The 23,054-nt window shown below is 45.0% G+C and overlaps 2 protein-coding genes across 2 annotated transcripts; both read left to right on the top strand.

Moving 5' to 3' along the window:
* The first annotated feature begins 8,486 nt into the window (after positions 1-8,486).
* Positions 8,487-9,032, top strand: LOC102872861 (malignant T-cell-amplified sequence 1-like). Its single transcript, XM_006893230.1, has one exon. The coding sequence runs from the start codon at positions 8,487-8,489 to the stop codon at positions 9,030-9,032; it is 546 nt and encodes a 181-aa protein (XP_006893292.1).
* An 8,214-nt stretch (positions 9,033-17,246) lies between these two features.
* On the top strand, positions 17,247-17,684 carry LOC102873005 (proteasome assembly chaperone 3-like). The gene has a single exon (XM_006893384.1). It carries the CDS (start codon positions 17,247-17,249, stop codon positions 17,682-17,684), a length of 438 nt encoding a protein of 145 aa, XP_006893446.1.
* Positions 17,685-23,054: the final 5,370 nt, after the last annotated feature.

Here is a 23,054-nt window from a genome sequence, read left to right as displayed (position 1 = left end):
TAACTATAACTATAACTATAACTATTCATACACTAAAAGGAATGGAGTAGCATTTTTGCTGTGAAAAGGAAAAATATTCTGGCTGAAGAAATAAAAAGCTCGGAATTTGCATCTGGAAGATAGTTTAAAGCCCACATAATCGTTACATACTGTTAAATGAAGAAGAATCATGATGCCAGGCCGGTTCACGCACCTCCCAGTCCCGGGACAACGGATGATCACTTCGTGGGGTTCTCCAGGTCCCATCTCTGTACAAACAGATCACCCAGCTTCACTTCCAAGGAGCCACCACGTGAACTTGAACACCCAACCTTTAGCTTAGCTGCTGATTTCAAACAGGCTATGCTGCCCAGAAACCAACACGTGTTAGTTTAGCAGAAACCAAATGATAAAGCACAACATCAGTGAGACAGAGAATAAAAGCTGACACCTTCCACACCACCGGTGGTGACTTTGATGATTCCTCTCTACATTTCTGGATGGAGTTCTGACAGCTCTTCTTGTAATAATGAGATTTTTTTTTTTTTTAAAGAAAGGGGAAAAAAAGCTATTTATAGTCCTTGTTTAGGTCGCTTTGGAAAGGATGTCCCTGCCCGCAGATCTCCAGGAATGCCTTGCAACCTTTCCAGAGGCGGCTCTTAGACGTTGTGTGGACGGAGGGCTCGCACATCACAGGCGAGCGTATTTCTACTCTCAGGACTTCTCAGAGCCTGTCCTCTGTCGATGTGTGTTGGGAATCTCTACTCACACGTCCTGCGTGCTCTGGTGGCCTGGTTCCACCGGCGTCGTGCTGCAAGCCCAAAGTTCTCACCTCTCTGGTGGTTCAAACCCAGCAGCGGCTCCAAGGAGGAAGACGGCCAGTCTCCTCCAGTGCGATTTCCAGGCTCAGAAACCCAGCAGAGAGTCAGCCATGGCTTGGTTCCGACTCCATGGTGAAGAATTCTAAGGGAAGGTGTTTACTGGCTCGGTGGTTTAGCACTCGTCTGCCACCCAGCAGGTCAACTGTTTGAGCCCAGTGGCCACTCCCCAAGACACAGACGCGGCAGCCTGCTTCCTTGAGGACTGTCATTGTCAGGCGCTGTCAGGTCAGCATTGACCTTCAACACCTCTGTGCACAACACAGCAACGACTCCCTGCCCACCCCCACCCTCGCACCCCCCACTGCGCCCACTTGGTGGTCAGACCCATCTCGTGGAGGGGTCTCCCTCTTTTTTCATTGTACCACGTATGAGGACTTTGCCAAGGTCCGGTCCCTCCTCATAGCGGGTCTGAAGTCCACGACACCAGGCTAGTTCCAGCAGCACATACACTAACACTGAAACAATGCAGAGATTAGCATGGCTCCTGCCAAGGGCGACGCGCAGAGTGCAGGAGGCAGAGCCCTGTCCCCTCGCCTCCAGGGAGCGCTCTGTCTGCCTTCCTCCAAGCGTTTGCTCCTCTGGCTGTCCACAGAATATTCCAAATTCTCCGCCAGCACCACGATGTAAAGTTGAGTCTTCTTCCCTTCGGAAGCACTGTGGGGCAGTTCAGCTCCATCCTGACGGGTCGAGTTTCACTGTTCCACGTCTCATGGACGTGAAGGGTAAGATCTTTCCATACGACTCCGTTCTCTCCTCACACTGGGCTTTTGAGAAGCAGGCCTTGATTGGGGAAAGCATTGTGTGTGGAGATGCTGTTTACAGTCGTGAAGACTTGGAAACAGCCTAGATTTCCCCAGCAGAGAAAAGGCGGCTGTACTTAGTCAAACTCTTTTGAGTAGAAGTTCTCACTCATGGGCCTGACAGAGAAGAATCTCCTTCCCTGGAGATTAGAGTTTGCTGGAGACAGACCCTATGACTTGTCACTAGAGACCTTTCCAAGGCTGCCCTTCCTCGGGGGTCCAGGTCGGCGCCCCACCCCCTGAACTCCGTTAGCCCAGAGATGGTATCTCCGATCACACGTCCTGGTGAAGTCAAGCCAGAAAGCATGTGTCATGCTGGGTGCTGGTGTATCTCTGTTCCCCTTTAGAAAGGGGAAGAACGAGGTCAGCTTCCTCACCAGCAGTGCCATCAGCTCTGCTCGAAGACGCCGGATCAGATCTTGGTTAAAGTCAGGCTTTGACATGTGCACTAGGCAGCCTCATTCACGGAGTAGAGGGCCGGTAAGAAAGAGGAAGCATCTCACCAGGGAAAGCCAAACAGGTCAGCAGTGATGAAAGAGCCCGAAGGTAGCGAGAGGGAAACAGGACCAATGAGACTGACGCAGCAGCCCAACAACCGCACTCCAGTGTGACGGTGACATAGAGGTGCTGCTGTTGTTCAAGGCCGCCACGTGCACTGGGACTCCCAGCGAGCCCCGAGCCTTCTCCATCCCGAGCCATCCCAGCCATCTCTGCCGTGTCACCCGTGGTTACAGTCATTGGACAGTCCCCCTCCTGAGGTCCTCATGCTCTGTCTTTTCCCAGGAACCAGTTCAGCCGCTAACTAAAATCTTGGCCCCCACAAGCCATCTCTCAAAACAATGACGCCAACTCTGTTCCCATGAAGATCACAGCCCCCAGAACTCCACGGGACCGCTCTCCTCTGTCCTGCAGGGCCTTTATGGATCAGAACTGACCTGAGAGCAAGCAGATATGACTTGGTTTCTTTCTAGAGCTCAGTGGGCTCGCACAGGGCAGAGACTGTTAGGATGGAGCCGGATAGGACAGCGTTCAGAAGTGTTGTTATTCAGAGAACCGCTGGGAGTTAGAGGCGACTCGATGACCCCTAACAACAACAAGGAGACCAAAGTCTGTTAGCTACCACCACCAGCTGGAAGGCCGATGGGCCTGGATCACCCAGAAGGACCTCAGAGGAAAGGCACTGCTTCCGACAGGGCCCCGTCTTGAAGCTCCCCAGAGAGGGGTTCTACTCCGTACACACAGATGATCGCCCACCGCCCACAACACAGCCACGGAGGAGGAGGCGGCAGAGGGAGGGACCCTTGCTTGGGAAGCAATGTGGGGATGGGAAATGTGCCGTGATTAGCAGTGACGGTTGCCTTACGTGATCAATATAACAGATATGACAGAACAGGACACTTGAGAACTGTGGAGTTGGCAAATTCTGCGGTCTCTGTGTGTTTCGTGTTGGTTTTGTTTTTAGTGAACCCTGAAGGCAGTGGGAGTTTAGAATTCACAGGGAAACATGTCAGTGACTTTTGCTCCACATTTCCAAAGCCAGTCCCCAGGGTCACGGGCGGTTCTGAACAGCCGAAGGCCCAGCGCTCCTCCCATGACTTTGATCATCACTCCTGGGGGCCGTTGCTGCATCTGGTCTCACGTTTATCGCATTACTGTGCCTGATCACTTGGGTCCAAATTAGAGGCCACAGACCCTCTCCCAATCAAAGGCCTCCTGCTGAACGCCCCCACAAACACCCGCTCCCCTTAATTAAAGCCCAGCAAATGTGCCCACCGACACTGCCAGGGGGAGATCAGGATTTTTCCAAGTTTGCAAAGCCTGCTCTACTCTCCCTTTCATAGGCTTTTGGGGAGGTTTCGTCAAACGCAAGGCTGCCGTGATGGCAAACTGAACAACAATGTGCCCAGTCAGAAAGCCGGAGCCCCTCTGGCCAGTGAGGCCACACTTCCACCACGGCGAGTCTCCACCCAATGTGCTGATTTGGGACATTGATCACCCACCATGAGCTTGAAGTCTCAATCACTCTGTATTTTTTTTAACTTCTTTTGTTATTTTTGTGTGTGTACCATCAAATAGGATCTGACTGGTATAGGAGGAGATTGTCCCTCCTTCTCCAGCAGAGCGTCTGGTGGATTTGAACCGCTCACCTCTGGGAATCACTCTGTATTTTTGTGATACCTGAAGAGCTGCTTCTAGGGAGCTCTGGCATCGTCCACGGGGAGTTGTGCTACTGACTTGAAGACCATGCCTCTCTGATGGTTCAAATCCAGCAGGGGCTCTGTGGGAGAGAGGTGGGCGACTTCCTCCCGTGCAATTTACCACCTCGGAAACTCAATGGAGGGTCAGTTATGAGTCCATTTCAAGTTCATGGTGACAAGAGAGAGAAAGAGCTGCCAGTTAAGCTCACCCAAAATTGTCTCCTCGAAAAGACTAAATCCACTGCCTCCGAGTCACTTCCCACTCATCGTGGCCTCCAATGAGTTTGTGCAGCTGAACGTCTAACAGAATCAAACTCCCTCATAGTCTCGGGAGGAGCAGATGGTGGGTTTGAACTGCCAACCTTTCAACTAACAATCCAGCACTTAACAGACTATGGCACCAGGACTCACTTGTGGTCTCCCAGTGCGGCTGTAGCAAATGCTACAAGTCAGGAGGTGTCCTGTGGGGACCCTGGTGGAAGGTTCTGGTGTCTTTGAAGCTCTGGCTTGCAGGTCCCTTGCACATCTCGCCTGGTATCCATCGTTCCCCATCTTTGCTTCTGCTCTTTGGTATCTGACACGGGATTGGTTTCTGGCACACCTTACACAGGTACAGCCTCATCAATATAACAAAGAGAACCCTGTTCTCACAGGGGGTTCCATCACGGATGGTTGGGTGCCGTTGACTTCATTCCAAGTCCTCCTGACTCCCTGCAGCAGAGGAGAAAGAGGGCTGCCAGCGTCAGAGTCAACTCAGGGGCAGAGGCTCAGAGTCCTTACCAGGTTTTCCTCTTGCAGTGTTGCTGGGTGGGTTTAAACCAACAACCTTTTGATTAGCAATCAAGTGCCCAACTATTGCATCACTAGAGCTTCTGCCCACCAGCATGTCAGAACTAAACCTATGGCTGTTTCCATGTTCTTGTGATGGTGAATAACGCTGCTATGAACATTTGTGTACACGTCTTTGTGCCTCAGTTCTCATTTCTCAGGGTATATTCCGAGCCATAGAACAGCTGGGTTATCTGGGATTTCTATGTTCAGCTGTTTGAGGAAATGCCAAACTGCCTTCCAGAGTGTTTGTACCATTTTACAATCCCACCAACAGTGTGTGAGAGTTCCTATCACATCCTCTCCAACATTTATTTCTTGCTGCCTGCTAAATTTTACCTTTGCTACTGAGTTAGTTAAGATGGTATATCTCATTGTGGTTTTGATTTGCGTCTCTTATTGCCAGTGATTTTGAGCATTTTTTCACATGCCTGTTGGTCATCTGAATGTCTTCCAAATATCCTACGTCCAACCACAAGGGAATGGATTAAGAAATTATGGTACATTCACACAATGCAGCAGGCAGAGAGTATTATGCTAAGTGAACTAACTCAGTCCCATAAGGACAAATACTGAATAAGACTAATATTGTAGAACATGTATGAGGATCCAAGGTAAGGAGAGCAGAGAGGTGAGGATGGGCAGAGGGGGGAGGCTTAATAATAGGGTCACACAATTTGATGGGTGGAGGTGTAGGTGGGTAAAGGAAATGGAAAAGATTCCATATGGGAAGCCAATACTAAATATTTGTAATAAGTCGAATGCTGTTTCAGGATGGAGTTAACCCTGAAGCACTAGACAATCCTTAACGGTTTACCAGATTCTTGCATTTGCTGACCCCTCCCTCCTGAGTCAAGGGGAAGGTTTTCAATAGAAAGAGCTTGGCTTCATTTGCATTGAATTCTCTTTGTGATTTGCTTCCTGATAATTTCCAGTAAAGATGCAGGAAAGCTCAGGTCTGGTCTTCAGTCGAGAACTGCTGGCCCCTGTCTTGACTCTCTTTTATCTCATTCCTGGTTGTCTGTCTCATTAAATAATAATTATAAAAATACTTTACCCTCAGTCTGCAACAATCCCATGTAGAAACAATTTAACTTTGTAAGTAAACCAGTATAAAATGAAAATTTTATTTAAAACAAAACAACAAAAACACAACACTCTAAAGCCATGCCTATCAAGTCCATTCTGACTCATAGCCGCGTAGGACCACCTGGGTCATTGACCCACCATCTCAAGGGAACATCACAGAAGGTACGGTCCCACCTCTGGTCCCCTAGTCCCCAGACCCCGTGTCCTGGCTGCACTTCTCCATGTTCTTGACCCTGAGAGGTGCAAATGATGAACACGCTTGACTTCCAGTAGAAAGGTTGGTGGTTCCAATTCAACCAGATGCATCATGGAAGAAAGGCTTAGTCATCTACTCCCCAAAACGCAGTCACTGAAGCCTCTGTGGAACCCGGGTCCACTCTGACACACGACCAGCCAGCAGGAATCAATCAACTCGATGGCAACTGCTCGTTGCTGCTTCCTTCCCAGTCAGACCATCCCGTCACTGACCCTCCAGCAGGTATTCAGAGGCAGTAAGTGGCCTGCCAGGAGCCTGCCCATCCTTCCCCTTGGAGCAGCTGATGAGTTCAAACCACGTGCCTTTGAGATCGCAGTGCAGCTTCTTATCATTAGACCACCAGTCTAGGTCATTAAGACAGCAAATCGAGACTGGGTTCTCAAAGACCAGGACTTTGGACTTCAAAACTTAGACATTTGCTCTCTGTCTCTCGTCTCTCCTTTCTTCTTCTCTTTCTTCTCCTTCTTCTCCTTTTTCTACTTCTTCTATCTGTGCACTCTTTCTCTCCTACTTCTTTTGTTCTCTCTTTCTCTGTGCACTCTTTCCTACTCTCTGTCTCCAGTCATCTCTCAGTTCTCTCTCCTCTCTGTGTCTCCTTACTATCTTTCTCTCTCATTCTTTCTCATTGTCTTTTCTCTCTTCTCATTTTCCTCTCTCTCATCTCTCTCTCCTCTCTTTCTTCCTGACACTCTCTGCATTCCTCCATCTCCCTCCCTCTCATTTTCCTTCTGTGTAACTAACCGCTATGCTGTTGACCATTGAGAGATGGAAGCATTCTGTTCACAGAGGCATCATGAACGAGAAGCAGAGCTCTGTCCCTTCAGATGACCCAGCCTCTACCATGCAGCCTCTCCACAGTGCTCTGGGTGGACATGAACCATCAATCATGAGTTGAGTAGTCAAGAGCAAACGATTTCTGTCGCAAGGTGGCCAGACCCTTAGCCCCGCTGTGAGTACTGGTAGGTGGACTCGGCTGCCACGAGGCCCCAGAGCCAGAAAAATCTGGACAAATACGTTTAAGATGATGGTGAATGTACAGCGGGGTAGACTCTCACACACCGTGATCCCGTGAAGCACTGCCTGATCCCACCCGTCCTCACAGTGAGTACTACGTTGGGGCCCATGGTTGCAACTGTGTCGATCCATCCTCTGTGGGTCTTCTTTTTTGCTGGCCCTCTGGCTGTTCGAGCATGACGCTTTTCTCCAAGGACTGTCCCCTCCTCCTTCACATGCTCTAAATATATGAGACAAAGTCATCGTCCTCGTCTCTAGGGAGCACGCTGCATGCACTTCTTCCAACACAGACGTGTTGGTTTTTCTGGCAGTCCATAGTACATCCAGTCTTCAGCAACACCACGATTCAAGGGGATGCACTCTTCAGTCTTCCTCTGGCCTTTTTTCAGGTTATTTCCCCCTTTTTACAGGTTCAAGCCCTTAGCTTACTGCTGAAGATGAAAAGGTGCAGACTTGCTCATGGTAATCTGTGGTCGGAGACCTGGGAGGCTGGAGATCCCTGACACCTGAGTCAGGGCAGCAAGGAATGTTGGGTAAGTGGCTAGAAACGCTGGGCAGGTGGTCGGGAGGAGAACGGTGTGTGGGTGGAAGGTGATGCTAATTAGTACCTAACGCCCTCACCTGCTGCTCCCACGTCTGCTCCGACTCATAGCGACCTTGTGGACTGGAGCCCAACTGCCTCACTGGGATTCAGGATTATCGTCTTTATGGTGAGAGCTGTCAAGGTGAGATGGAGGGATGCAGCCTTGGACGTGCTCACCCATCTATGCCAATAAAGTTTCAAGGTCTGTCAACTGAAAAGAGCTGTATTTGTGTTCACTGCGGAGAAAGGTAATAAAGAAAGGTGTAGAATGTCATTACCATCACGCAAGCAAATTCTTGCTGAAGATAATTTCAAAATGGCTAAAATAGTTCATAGACAGGAAACTTCCAGAAATTCAAGATAGAGTCAGCAGGGGATCAGAAAAAGGGATAGCATTGCTGATATCAGAGAGATTTTGGTTCAGAGCAGAAAATACCAGGAAGATGTTACTTGTGCTTTGTTGGCTATGCAAAGACAATCATAATGTGTGTTTTAGAAGACATTATGGATAACATTTATGCGGATGAGAATTCCAGAATGCTTAATTGTGCTCACACAGAACGTGTACATAGACCAAGAAGCAATCACTCAAACATCAGGAGATACTGTGATATAAGGTAAGGAAAGGTATCTATCAGGGTTGTATTCTTGCGCCACACCTGTTCAATCTGTACAATGTAAGGAAGAGGAAGTCTCCTTAACAGCATATGATATACAGAAGGCATACCTTTGCTTGCTGAAAGTGTAGAAGTGAGGTACTTAAAAGCTTAAAGATGGGTCTGCTGCGAGCTCTTGACCCCGATTTACTGCTCAACCGGGCCCTTCCCTGTCGCCACCGCCTCCACCTCGCAACAGATCATGTTCAAGAAATTCGACGAGAAAGAAAACATGTCCAACTGCATCCAGCTGAAGACCTCCGTTATTAAGGGCATTAAGAACCAGCTGATAGAGCAATTTGCAGGTATTGAACCGTGGCTTAATCAAATCATGCCCAAGAAAGACCCCGTCAAAATAGTTCGATGCCATGAACATATAGAAATCCTTACAGTGAATGGGGAGTTACTGTTTTTCAGGCAAAGGGAAGGGCCTTTCTATCCAACGCTAAGATTGCTTCACAAATACCCTTTTATCCTGCCCCACCAGCAGGTTGATAAAGGAGCCATCAAGTTTGTTCTGAGTGGAGCAAATATCGTGTGTCCAGGCCTTACGTCTCGGGGAGCTAAGCTTTACCCTGCTGCCGTGGATACGGTCGTTGCCATCATGGCGGAAGGGAAGCAGCATGCCCTGTGTGTGGGCGTCATGAAGATGTCTGCAGAAGACATCGAGCAGGTCAACAAAGGCATTGGCATCGAGAATATCCACTACTTAAACGAAGGGCTGTGGCATATGAAGATGTATAAATGAGCCCCGCGGGCAAACGTTGGATAGTGTGCTGTAACTCTGTGTGTGTCTGTATATGACAGCATGAAGACGATGTTTCTGATTATGCGGACTAAATTCAACAGAAACTTAAAATAAAATTTTAAAAAAATGGAATACAGAGTAACTGTACCAAAAAAGAATTGGTTGACTGTCAGCGATTTCTGGAAGTACCGTATAATCAACAGGTGATGGTATCAAAGGAAGAAGACCGCAACCTACCTTGGAGACACATATAAGGTTTTGGGAATTGGTGGAGTACCAGCTGGAATGTTTGGACATGCAGATGGCAGAGCTGGAAGCTCTTGTTCATCTTTGCCCAGAAATTTGGAAGACTGTTACCTGGTGGGCCAGGAAAGGTTCATATTTCTGCCTCTTCCAAAGAAAGATGTCCCAGCTAATTGCAGGGATTAATAAACTCAATACTATCACCCACACACACACACACACACACACAAAAGCTTAAAGATGGCAGCAGCCTTCAATACGATTACAACTAAAAGGCAAAAAGCCTCCCGATTGGATCAATAAACAACATCCCGGCAACCACAGGAAGGGTCGATGCTGCCAGGGATCTCATTTACTTCAAGATTGCTGCTCCCTTTTCAGACTTTATAACCACTTTGTGAAAAGGAATGAAAGACAGGAAGAGGAAGACGAGGTAGAAGGAGCAGGCACCAGGTGAGGAAAAGGTGAAGATGTTCTTTTTGAGAGTCAAAAATTAAGACCCAAGAACTGTCCTCTAAGTGATGAACACAGAGACGAACCTGACAGGGCAGAAGAGATGAAAGTAAGTCCACGTGGAGACCAACCCGAGACCACTCCCAGCAGCACGGTTCACAGCGGTCAGAAGAGGAAACCCCCCAGGGACCCATAGGCAGACGAATGGATGGGCACTGGGTGAGTCAACCGTGAGAGGAAACGAGACGTCATGCACAAGGACCTTTGCAGGCGGGAGAGCTGTGTGTGCAGCTGGCCGGAGCCCTGTGTTCCCTGTCCCCCCTCAGAGCAGGAGCCACCGGTCCGGTCCGAAGAGGCTGGTGCCCTGCCCCCGCCCTGCCCCTCCTGCTCTCCTCCTCCCCAGCCAGCCTTACCTTCAATCACTTCTTTTCAAACAGCCTCTTCTAATTCCCTTGAGGCTTGCATGGGAATTCGCATGCAAACTTGCATGGGTAGATTCTGAGCTTGGTCCCATCAGCCAGTGAGGGAAGAGGCAGAGGGAAGAAGTAGGTGAGGTGTGAGTCTGGAGGAGGTATGAGTCTGCAAGAGAGTTAAAAGGCTCCTGAGTCCCCAGGGAAAGAGCCCAGCATCACCTTCTCATAAACCCACTCTGTCATCACACCACACATACATCACCACCACCACCACCTAACTCCCACCACCACCCCCACACCACCCTCTCACCCCCCACACCCTCCCACAATCACCCCACCACCCTGCCAATAACCTTTTTTTTGTCCCGCCTCACAGCTGGACAACTGCAGAGAGAACCATGTGTTACTTCTCAACACCTAAGAAACGCGGAGGAAGGGACATATTCACCCCACACAAGGCAGCCACACGGAGACCAAGCTTGTTTTCCCTGGGCTGAAATCATCTCAACCCCAGGAGCAATCAGGTCTATCTCACATGATCCTTTTGGCAGATCTGTGACCTTGGCCTGACACAGGGGTGTGTGTAAGTCAGTTACAGGCGAGTGAAGGTGCGCCACGTGGTACCCTGTGCTTTCAGAGTGGAAAGAATAAGGGAAGAGGCTTAGCTAAGCAGAGGAGCACTAGTGATACAGTGGTGAAAAAAAACACAGTGCTCACTGCAGGGGTTCAAATCCCTCACCCCCAGCAATTCTTTAAGGAGAGACCCCAAAGGCTTCCCCTGGAAATCCTATGGGATCTTCCTACTCTGTTCTGTAAGGTCAGTATGAGTCTAAATTGACTCAATCACAGTAGATGTTGCTAAAAGGGGCCAATAAAGGGATGTGACCATTCCAAACACTAATAATCTGGGACGTCCCTCCTCTGTCCAAATTTGAACAGGGTGGGTGAACCACCCAGATGTGCGTGTATATATGTCTAGCGATATCTTTGCTTTGAACACTATAGACAGAGCCTTTACCGTAGATTTGCCCTGTGCGATACATGATTTGATTTCTAGACTATTGTTTCTGTGAATATTGATTGTGAATCCAACTGAAATGAAATCTTCGACTATTTCAATCTTTCCTCCATTTATTATGACTTTGCATATTGGTCCAGGGGTGAGGATTTTTGTTTTAAGTTGAGATGTAATCCGAACTGAAGACTGCCATGTTTTGTTTCATGGTCAAGTGCGTCAAGTCCTCCTTGCTTTCTGAAAGCAAGAGTATGCCATCTGCATAACGCAGGTAGTTAATGAGACTTCCTCCAACCTTCATGTTCTGATCTCCACACAGTCAGCTTCTTGTTTATTTACGGAACATATAGATTGAATCAGCATGTTGAGAAGATACACAACGTTGGTGTAGACCTTCCCCAATTTTCAATCTTGCAGCATCCTCTTGTTCTGTTGGGATGGCTGCCTCTTGTTCTGTGAATAAGTTCACATGGGCATAACAAAGTGTTCTGGAAATCCCATTCTTCTCCGTTTTGTCTACAATTTGTTACTATCCACACAGTCAAAAGTCTTTGTAAAGCATGTGTAAACTTCTGGTGTTCTCTGCTTTCAGCCAAAAGTCATCTGGAATGAGTGACGATATCCCTTGTTATACGTCCTCTTCTAAATCCAGCCCAAGTTGCTGGTGGTTCCCTGTCAATGTACTGCTTCACTTCTGATTTGATAACCTTTGGAAAACTTTTACTTGCTTTTGATACCACTGATATTGTCCCGTAATTTCTGCATTCTGTTGAATCACCTTTCTTTGGGATGGGCACAAATACGGATATTTCCAGGTCAGTTGGCTTGGTAGCTGTCTTTCATATTTCTTGTGATAGAGAGACGAGCACCTACTGAACTCCATTTGTTTGTTGAAAATACCTCTGTATTCTGTTGATTCCTGGAAACTTGTATTTAGCCAGTGCCTTTGAAACAGCTTGAACTTGACCTTCTTCCTTCAGTACCACAGATTCTTGATAATACATGACCTCCTGAAATGGTTGTTATTGGATGCCACCAAGTCAACGATGACACATAGTGACCTCAGGCATGACAGATCAGATCTCGTCCTGTCCTGAATCACCCTTACCATGTCCAGCAAGCTCAAGGCCATTGTTACACTCACCGTGTCCATCCATCTCAAAGGTCTTCCTCTCTCTCAATGACCCTCTACCTTTCCATCTTTTTTTTTCTTCCAAGGACTGACACCCTTCTAGTACTAAAGTGTGTGAGATGAGGTTTCACCACCGTTGCCTCTAAGAAGCACCCTGCTTGCACTTCCTCTAGACCTCATTTCGGCTTTCACGGACTACTTTTCATTTTCTTCATCAACTTGAGTTTGCATGTGAGCAATTGATGACGTGTTTTAAATTTGATTTCTATGATTCAGTGTGGTTACTTCAGGTGTATATTCATTGTTTATGTTGTTGAAAATATGTACTGACAATTAATAAATGCTTAATCCTAGAAGGGGGGAAAACCAAAAATAAAAGGCCCTGTCATGGAAAATCTAGCACCATCTCAATTACCAAAGCCAGATTTTTCAGCTAGCAATCCTCCTTTGCTTTCAACTTTTGCATTCCAATCATCAGTAATTATCAGTGTATCTTGATTATTTGTTGTATCCATTTAAGACAGCAGCAGATGATAAAACCCTCAGTTTCTTCATGTCTGGCATTAACAGTTGGTACTTAATTTGAATAATATTGATCTTGACTGATTTTCCTTGTAGATACGTGAATGCTATGCTATCATTGACAATGTTTTCAAAGATCTTAAAGTGTTCTTTTGGAAGATGAATTCAATGGCCTTCTTCTTCAGTTTGCCAATGCCAGTCCAATTCAACTCACTAATGCCTAAACTTTATGCATGACATTTCACTGTCATGTCATCAAGTCAGAACTCATAGCTGACTTCCAGTGGGTTTTCAGAGGCTGTAAATTGCACAGGAGGAGATTATCCATCTTTCTCCAGTGGAGCAGTGGCTGGATTTGAACCCTGTGCCTTCGGCTTGCTGGTACAATCAAGCAGCAGAAGGAATGGGAAACTCAACTGCCTCCAGACACCAATCTGCGGTGCTCTGTCCTGAAAAATTAAGTATGAAAATGGATTATTTATTGAATCCTAAAATGTTCTGTTGCATAACTTTGTAATATTCTGACATATTGGCTACTTTGTCATACAGTTGACCTCTTAGACCTGCATTTGGAAAATGCAATTTTGCAAACTTCACATAAATTGTAAAGTACTTGATTTGCAATTTTCTCACTTGTATGACTTTTTTAAATTGAAATTTTAATAAAAGTTTATAGGGACTTTGGATTTCAACTCATTCATTGTTGAACATTTTCCTTTCTGCCCACCCCTCCCCCCCCATTAGCTTTTCTCTTTGAAAAGTGAAAAGAAACACAAAACTTTCATTGTTATACAATTCACCCCCCAGTCTATGCCACTATGCAGCTCTCAGTCTGGACTCTTGTCATGAAAATAATACCTAATCACATATTCCTTTTAAACAGTTCTCTCCCTCCCCTGTCTCAAAGCAGTATACATTATTTATCCCCTCTTTTCTTAGTTTCTTCCCAAGCCCAATGTCAGTCCCGCTTTACAACAGTGGCACTATGTAGTATTTGTCCTTCTGTGACTGAGATATTTCACTCAGCATAATGTCCTTCAGGGTCACTCATTTTGTATAATATTTCATGAGTTCCTTGTTTTCCAGTGCTGCATAGTATTCCATTGTGTGACTATGCCACAGCTTCTCTATCCATTCATTTGTTATGGGCACTTGGGTTGTTTCCAATTCTTTGCTATTATGAACAAAGCAGTAATAAACATAATGTGCATTTATCTACTTGGCTGGCAGCTGTGCTTTTTTTAGGTATATTCCCAGTAATGAAATTTCTGGTTCAAATGATGTTTCTATTTCCAGCTTTTTGAGAAAGTGTCATACTGCCTTACATAACGGTTACACTATTTTACACTCCCACCAACAGTGAATAAGGGTTCCAGTTTCTCCACAACCTTGCCAACATTTGTTGTTTGCTCTTCTGTTAAATTTTGCTATTCTTACTGGGGTGAGATGATATCTCATAGTTGTTTTGATTTGCATCTCTCTTAGAGCTAGGAATTTTGAACATTTCTTCATGTGTTTGTTCACCATCTGGATGTCTTCTTGGGTGAAGTGTCTATTCATAGCCTATGCCCATTCTGCAATAGAGTTTTTTACCTTTATCTTGCTGTGGTGCTCGAGTATTTTATAAATTCTAGACATAAGTCCCTTATAGGACATGTCATTAACAAATATTTTTTCCCAGTCTGCAGCTTCCCTTTTTACCCTGTTGGAGAAGTTTTTATTGTATGACTTTTTAAGCTGGTAAGTATAATAGATTGCTTGACAGGTTTTTCCATCTGTTGGAAATGTTGTTGTTATGTGCCGTCGAGTCATTTGCAACTCATGGCGACCCTATGTACAACAGCCCTAAACCCTGCTCTATCCTGTGCCAACCGCACTGTCTCTGACACACCCATCCTGATTACCCCAGTCACTGAATCAATCCACCTCACAGAGGGCCTTCCTTTCCTGTGCTGTCCCTCCACCCTCCCAAGCATGATGTCCCTCTCCAAAGACCTGTCCCTCCTTACAACATGTCCAAAGTATGTCAGACGGAACCCCAGAATCCTTGCCTCCAAGGAGTAGCCCGGTTTAAACCTCTCCAGGATGAATCTGTTGGAAATAGATATATCTTAAAACCTGACTGCGTGGGAAAGATCAGAGATGGAATCAGTGGGAAACAGAAATGTGGCTTCTCCATCCCAAGTAACACGCACGCATGTATGACGCACACACTTGTGTATAGGAAACGAAGCCCAAAAGGGAGTTACCTGGTTGCAAAATATTTATAACACCTATAATTGGATATAAAAATGCTATTTCTATCACTTATTAGACGAGCTGAGTGAACTTTGCCACTTATGACACTAGTGTGTCAGACATACGCGATGGGCTGCTCTTGCCTGTGTTAGCGTATTTTAAGATACGATCTGCATTTTTAAAAGGATCAAGTTGAGCAACAAGTTCAAATAAACTCCCTGAATTTTCATTTTGTGGGAATTCATGCACTTCAGTCTTCCGGGAACCGACAGTCCGTGTTCAGCACCTTTCCAACACCGACCATCTTCTTTACTTTGTTTCCAATAGTTTAGCTAAATGTTGTCTTTAAGTCTGACAACAAGCAATATCTGTTCATTAACTGTTTTCATGTCTATGAGTCATATTCAGATTATACCAGTCTCTAAATCTATCCATAGAAAATCGGGAATTAACTTATTTAGGAGGGGATAGTATGCAAATAAAAAAATATATACAAAGTTGACTTACAAGGAATGCTGCACTTGTAAAGCATGCTTCCAGCCGTCTTCCCTCCTCTTCCTTTACCTCTGCCATCATTTTTCGTGTGGTCCTGTTTTGTCTTCACTGTGTCTTCTCATAAGACTTTCAGGCTCAAGATGCTCCTGGCCAGTAAACAAAAGCAGAGCTGTCCCATTCCTCAGGGATTTGAATGAAAACTGGCAATAAAATCAGGCCCAACTCCAAGAGAAGACATTGGAGAAGAGCTGAGCTGGGTCTCTAAGGAGTCACACAAGACAGCAGCACAGACTGAACCCAGGTTCATTAGCATCACCTCACGTCAAGGTCACTGGGAGGCTACCACATCAAGTTTAAAATTACGTCACAATCTGCTCACTTTCTATAGAACTCAGGTGGTTTTTATGCACCCACGTTTTCAATAAATCTAGGCATTTTCAATAAATATAGGAGATATATGGTGTAAAAAAAATGCAATATTTGTCCTTTTGTGACTGGGATACTTCACTCAGCATAATGTCCTCCAGGGTCACCCATTTTGAATAATATTTCATGAGTTCCTTGTTTTCAATGCAGCGTAGTATTCCATTGTGTGAATATACCACAGCTTCTCTATCCATTCATTTGTTCATGGGCACTTAGGTTGTTTGCTACTTGCTATTGTAAACAAAGCCACAATAAATATGGGTGTGCGTATATCTGCTTGGATAGTGGTTATGGTACTTTAAGGTATTTTTCTTTTACTTTTCAAAGAGAAGAATGAACTGGAGGTCGGGGTGGGCAGAGAGAAAAGTGCAGCAATGAATGAATGGAAATCCAAAGTCTCTGTAAATTTTCATTAAAATTAATAATAATAATAATAATAATAATAAAAGAATGCAACAGCTACAACTGCTTATAATTTTCACCATTATTTTTGCACCCTAAGAATTCTAGCTATAGAACCTTATTTGTTTAGCATCCAGAAAGTCTGACACATATTTTTCAATGGTCCGCTCTGATATTGACAATCTCCTTGTTCTCTTTAGAGCCAATAATTTGCATCATTAGAAGAAAAAAATTCACACAAACCAAGGTATCTTATTTCTGTTATGTAAAAGCTGAACAGGTGAGCCAGTTGCAGATTCTAAAATAGTTTCCCTTTATGTATCTTTCTTTTTCTTTTTCACTATGGCTTTGTTGTATTAAATTTGTGAAACAGAATCTATGTTTGAAACAAGTTCTGTTCTATTCATATTGCTATTAGTAATTTTGCAGGAGAAGGACAGGCAGTCTCCTCCCGAGAAATTGGCTGCCTCTGAAAACGGCTGGCAGGTCAGCTGTGATCGGTTCCATCTCGATGGTACACAATACAACAACATTAGTGATTCTCGTATTAGTGGTGTTAGTATGAAGATTTGCACCCAAGAAACGCAAACGTTCAATAGAAATCCCTTCTGATTGATGATATTTTTTTAAAAGGAAGGTAATTTGGACATTCTCTTAAGGGGTTTACAAATCCTTTTCTTTCTGTCTTCTGGAAGTTTTCCTTTCTACACTCCATTTAGTTGTTACCTTTTCATTTTACCTGAGTATCAACTCATGTCTCTTCTTAAATTTGGCTCTATAGTAAAAACTTTTAATAACTTAAGATCACATTTATAGACTCCCGGGCGCAGCGCAGACGTGGCATCAGTTAGACCTACGGCAGCTGACAGCCAGCCATGGAAAGCAAGCCGGTGGTGGTCTCCAAGCACCGGCGAGCAGTGCTGTGTGGCGTCCCCACCCAGGTGGTGTGCACAGCCTTCAGCAGCCACATCTTGGTGGTGGTGACCCAGTTCGGGAAAATGACCCTAGTCTCCCTGGAGCCCAGCGAGGTGGCCAATGACATAAGCAAGCCCATGCTCACCACCAAAGTCCTCTTCGGGCAGGACGAGCCTCTCATCCACATCTTTGCTGAGAACCTGGTGACATTTGTGTCTCAGGAAGCTGGGAACAGAGCGGTCCTGTTGGTGGTCGCTGTGAAGGACCGCAGCATGGAGGGGGTGAAGGCCTTGCGGGAGGTGATTCGGATGTGTCAGGTGTGGCGAGGGGTCATGGGGCTGCTGACCAGGACCAGGATCAGTTGGACACTCAGCTCCCCCACCCCCGCCTTGGTGTGAAGCTCTGGAGGCCACAACCAGCAGAGGGGTTACCCTCTGGCCAAAGGCTCGGAGCCGAGAACCATCCCCTCCCGGTCTGTGGGGTGACCAGTACCTCCTGGGACAGAGGAGTGGTGGAACCCACTCAGGTCTGGATCACACAGGGAACAAGGACTGCCCATCTGTGTCACCACGACCTCCGTGTGCAGTTGTGTGCGCAGTTTTGTTGGTGGTGTTTGTTATTTTTATCTAAAATAAATGCATATTCAAAAAAAAAGATAGCATTTATAAAGCAAATAAATCTATCCAGTTCAATGTCTATTTTAATGTGGACATTAACACAAAAATTTTTATGTGACAATTTATTTGGCGCATGTAATTTTATTCTTTAGGTCTGAGAGATTCAAAAGGAACAGTACCTGCAAGAGAGTTGGAAATAATTTCAGTTACTTGCCATGCGCTTTTTGTTGGTGGGTCCTTCATAAACCAGCTCTCCACAATGTCTTTCATCTTGAGGTAAGACTTAGAAACCTTCATACTCACTATCCATCCTTTTTGTTGGACTTAGCTGACACCTTGGGGCTAAGAGTGAGCTTGACTAGCATGGTACTAATGCAAGTATGTCCAAGCTAAAGGTGGATGCTTCTTGATTCAGTTTGGGGGAGGACCAGATAGGGCATGAGTCACATGATTATAATGTTGCTGGTCTGATCAATGAGAGAGCACTGGATATGATGGGATAGCCCCAATCAATCTGAAATGGAAAGGAAAATAAAATTGCTATCACATACTAAATTTACTTTTTCTTTCTTAGTGGAACTGTTCAATTCCCATATTTGGAGATGCTTTCATTATTGATGTTAACAATGGTATAACTTCTCCATGAGCAAGTTTGTTCTGCCAGTTGTAACAATATCAATTTCTTAGAATCGTTTTGAAGGAAAATGGAAAACAAAATATGTTTGTCTTATTCCATTATTGTTAATTTCATTTCTTTCAAGAGATTGTTCTACTTTATTACACAAAAATTTGTAAATATTCTGATGAAATGTAAATGCAATATTCCGATCAATGCCTTTATTACTTTCTTGAAAGACAAATTTAGAAACACATTTATTATTGCAAAATAGAAACATATTTTTATACAATAAATAAATATTGACTTTTTCATCCTTTTAATGTCCCTAATGCCTTTTCATGTACGTAGTCAAAGAGATGAAGAGGATAACGCATAATTTAAAGTCGGGAAAAATACAGTGCATTAGGACTGCGTCATCTCCATGACTACTCAGTCTCTATGCCGAGCAAATAATTCAAGAAGCTGGACGCTGAAGAAGAAGAAGAAGGTGGCATCCAGATTGGAAGAAGCTTCAGCAACAACCTGCGTTAAGCAGACGGCACAACCTTATTTGCAGAAAGTGAAGACTTGAAGCACTTGGCTGCCCAAGATCAAAGACTTCAGCCTTCAATACGGGTTACATCTCAACATCAAGAAAACCAAAGTCCTCACCACTGAACCACTAGACAACATTTCAACAGATGGAGAAAAGATTGAAGTTGTCAAAGATTTAAGTTTTCTCAGATCCATAATGAACAGCCATTGGTAGCAGCAGCAAAAAAAATAAAATAAAATAAAATAAAGTCATGTTGCATTGGAGAAAGCTGCTGTCAAGGTCCTTTCTAAAGTGCCAAAGAACAAGAATGTCATTTTAAAGATTAAGATGATGCACACCCATGTTTATTGCAGCTTTGTTCACAATAGCAAGGAGCTGGAAACAACTAAGTGCCCATCAACAAACGAATGGATAGAGAAGCTGTGATATATTCATACAATGGAATACTATGCTGCATTGAAAAACAAGCACCTCATGCAATATTATTCAAAATGGGTGACCCTGGAGGACATTATGCTGAGTGAAGTATCTCAGTCACAAAAGGACAAATACTGCATGGTGTCACTGTTGTAGACTGGGACTGACATTAGGGTTGTGGTAAGACTGAGAAAAACTGGATAAATTATGTATAGTACATTGAAGCAGATGAGGGAGATAACAATTTAAAAACAATATATGATAGGGTATTATGGTTATCACAAGAGTCCAGAATTAAGTTTGCATAGTGGAGTGTACTCAGGGCGGTGGGAGGAGTGCGGGGGGGATTATATACCAAAGTAGGAATTTTTCTTTTGCTTTTCAAAAAGAGGAGTGAACTGGGATGGGGGGGAGGGCTGGGCAGGGGCAGGGAGAAAAGGGCAACAATGAATGAATGGAAATCCAAAATCTCTGTAAATGTTCATTAAAATTAATAAAATTTAAAAAAAAATTAAGGTGCACTTGGCCCAAGCCACGGTATTTTCAATTGCCTTGTATATATGTGAAAGTCAGACAAGAAATAAGGAAGACCAAGGAAGAAGTGATGCCTTTTAATTGTGGTGTTGACAAAGAGTGTTGAATATACCACAGAATGCGCCGACAAAAAATCAAGGTGTCCCGTGGAGCAGGTGCAGCCAAGGTGCTTCTTAGAGACGAGGGTGGTGAAACTTCATCTCACGTACTTTGTCCATGTGTCAGGAGCACTAGACTTTAGAAAAAAGGTATCTGCTGGCAGCAGTGGAGAGGCGGTGAAAGAGAGGAAGACCCTCAAAAGGACAGATTGGCCCAGTGACTGCAACCAGGGCTTATGCTTGTTGGAGATCAGAGGATGGTGCTGATAGGACAAGGCTTCCACACATTGCTCGTAGTGTAGCTATGAGGCATAGTCAGCCTGACAGCCACTGGAAACAGCAGTACCTCGTTTAGTAGCAGAAAGTTATCTCAAACACCGTCCCCGGTGCAATGGACAATAAAAACAAAACCCACTTGATACATAAATGAAGCATTTTGTTATATAAATAGCAATATCCCCAGTTCTTTGTGGATGTTTGTTGTGTTAGAGTTATGTTACACTAACATTTGTGCTGATGTTACACTAAGTGCACGGGAGATTTTGTCCATGCGTGTGTCAAACATATTTTAAAGAGGTCATTAATATTATTGTTCACAAAACTTAGGACATAACTTTGGATAAATGGGAGGCAGTTAAAAAGTAACCTGGTCACATTGGTTGCAGTAGTTGAGTTACTCAAGTTTCTTTGCTGTGTGCGTCACCTGGAACAGGAGCTCCCACTGGCTCTTTACCTGGTCGTGACAGAGAGCACTGTGGGCCCTCTTGGCTGGAGCCGCTGCACCAGCAGGCATGGGTGGGCAAGATGGTTCACTCTCAGTGGACCAGAGACTTGTTCTCTAGTAATATAATCTGCCCTATTGGCCCAGCAGTCCCTGAAAATCCCCACGTGTCTTCACCTGCATTGGAATCAAGGAGATTCTTAGCACAGGGGCCCCAATCCAAAAAGATGCACTCCTCTCATGTTGGTGGTTGTTGTTAAGTGTCATCGAGTCATAGATGTCTCATAGCAACCCTATGAACAAAAGACCTGAACACTTTAAAACTTTCATAGTTTCTCCAAGTTCATACAGTTTCCGGAGACAAGCTGTTTCGGAAGTGGATGCCACTCCTGCTTCCAAACTTGTTTTAATCCGGGAGCTCCACCAAACACTGTCCATCACGCGTAACCATTATTGCACTTGACACATCAGTATCACAGTGTTTAGCATCACAGCAACCACGAGTTACCTCTGTACAGCAAATGGACAGACCACTTAGAAGAATGATTGATCAAAACCAATTAAAACCAGGCCTGAGGGCTGCAGATAAAAATCACCCACCTTTGGCTTGGTAGCATAACTTTCTATCTGCAGAGCTCTTTCTATGTTGGTGTTATTGTTGTTAAGTGCCGTCAAGTTGTAGATGACTCGTAGTGACCCTATGAACAAAAGACCCAGACACTGAATTGCTTTCGTTGTTTTTCCAAGTTCATGTTGGTTATTTCTTGATAATATTGAAGTCCTCCCCCCAGGCTCCCTTTCCTACCCTTTTTATCTGTGTTGTTGTTAGAGGCTGTCAGCTTAACTACAACTGACAGCAAACCTTTGAACAATGGACCTGAGTCCTACCCTCTCCTGCACTATCTTAACCATGTCTGATACACTCAAGTTCATTGTTGCAGTCACTGAGTCAACCACCTTGGTGAGGGTCTCCCTCTCTTTCTCTGATCCTCTACCTTCCCCAGCATGATGTCTTCTTCCAAGGAGTAGCTCCTTCTGACAAGATGCCAAAGTACGTGAGACAGAGTTTCCCTATCTTTGTCCCTAAGGGACACCTCATTGCATTTTCACTAAGAGATGGGCTTGTTCTGTTAGCAGTCCATGGGATGCTCGATATTATTTCCCACCAGAACCATTCAAAGGTGTCAATTCTTCTTCAGTCATCCTTATTCATTATCCCACAATGAATACTCAGGGATCAACGATGTCAGTTTGAGGACTAAGGTGTGCTTGACTCAGGCGATGGTCTTTTCAGTCACTGTCTATGCATCGGAGAGCAGGGCAATGAATAAGAATGATAGAAGAATTGAGGCCTTTGAGCTGTGGTGTTGGAGAAGAGTGCTGAAGATCCCATTGTTATTGTGTACCGTAGAGTCGGAACTGACCCACAGCTGACCCCCGTGTGGGTTTTAGGAGGCAGTTAATGGCACAAGAGGAGATTGTCCATCCTTCTCCCACAGAGCAGCTGCTGGCCTCAAACCATGTGCCTTTGGGATTGTAGCTCAGTTTCTTGCCAGTAGGCCACCAGAGCTCTCTAAAGATCCCAAAAAGATATATTTTGGAGAGGGAGAAGCCAAAGTGCTCTTTGGAGGCAAAGATGATGACGTTTTGTCTCACATACTTTGGACATGTTGCTTGAGGAGGCTGTTAGAAAGGGACATGATGCTTGGAAAGGGGAAGAGACAGTGAAGGAGAAGATGACCCTCAACCAGATAGAGTGACACAGTGACTGCAGCAATAGGCTTGAGAGTGTCAGAGGTTGTGAGGATGGCACAGGACAGGACCGGGTTCAGATCGTTCATAGGGTCACTATAGGTCAGCACCTAACAGCAAAAACATTCACTGTCCAGCTCTCAGAAACATTGGAAGCAATTGAAAATACCATGGTTTAGATTAGAAACACATAGTCCTTAAACCATGTAGAGTGAACCAAGGGAACAAACGCTGAAGATACGAGCAAAAAATTTCAAAGGCTCTTTGGGGAAGACAAGGCAAAGGATTACTACTCTTATCTCTAGTGAGATAAAGTTACAGTCAACACTCAAGGAAAACTCCCGACATCAGACTAAAACTGTCACAGGATTCAGGTATAATCCCCCATAGTCCTTCAGACTAGGACTGTCTGGGAGCTCTGCTGGCCTAGTGGCAAGAAGCTGCACTGAAATCCCAGAGGCACATGGTTCGAATC

The sequence above is a fragment of the Elephantulus edwardii genome, unplaced genomic scaffold, assembly GCF_000299155.1.
Source record: "Elephantulus edwardii isolate Elephantulus edwardi_28Jun2011 unplaced genomic scaffold, EleEdw1.0 scaffold00126, whole genome shotgun sequence".
Classification (NCBI taxonomy): Eukaryota; Metazoa; Chordata; class Mammalia; order Macroscelidea; family Macroscelididae; genus Elephantulus; species Elephantulus edwardii.
Note: the sequence above shows the minus strand (reverse complement) of the source record. Positions and strands in the feature narration are given on the sequence as shown.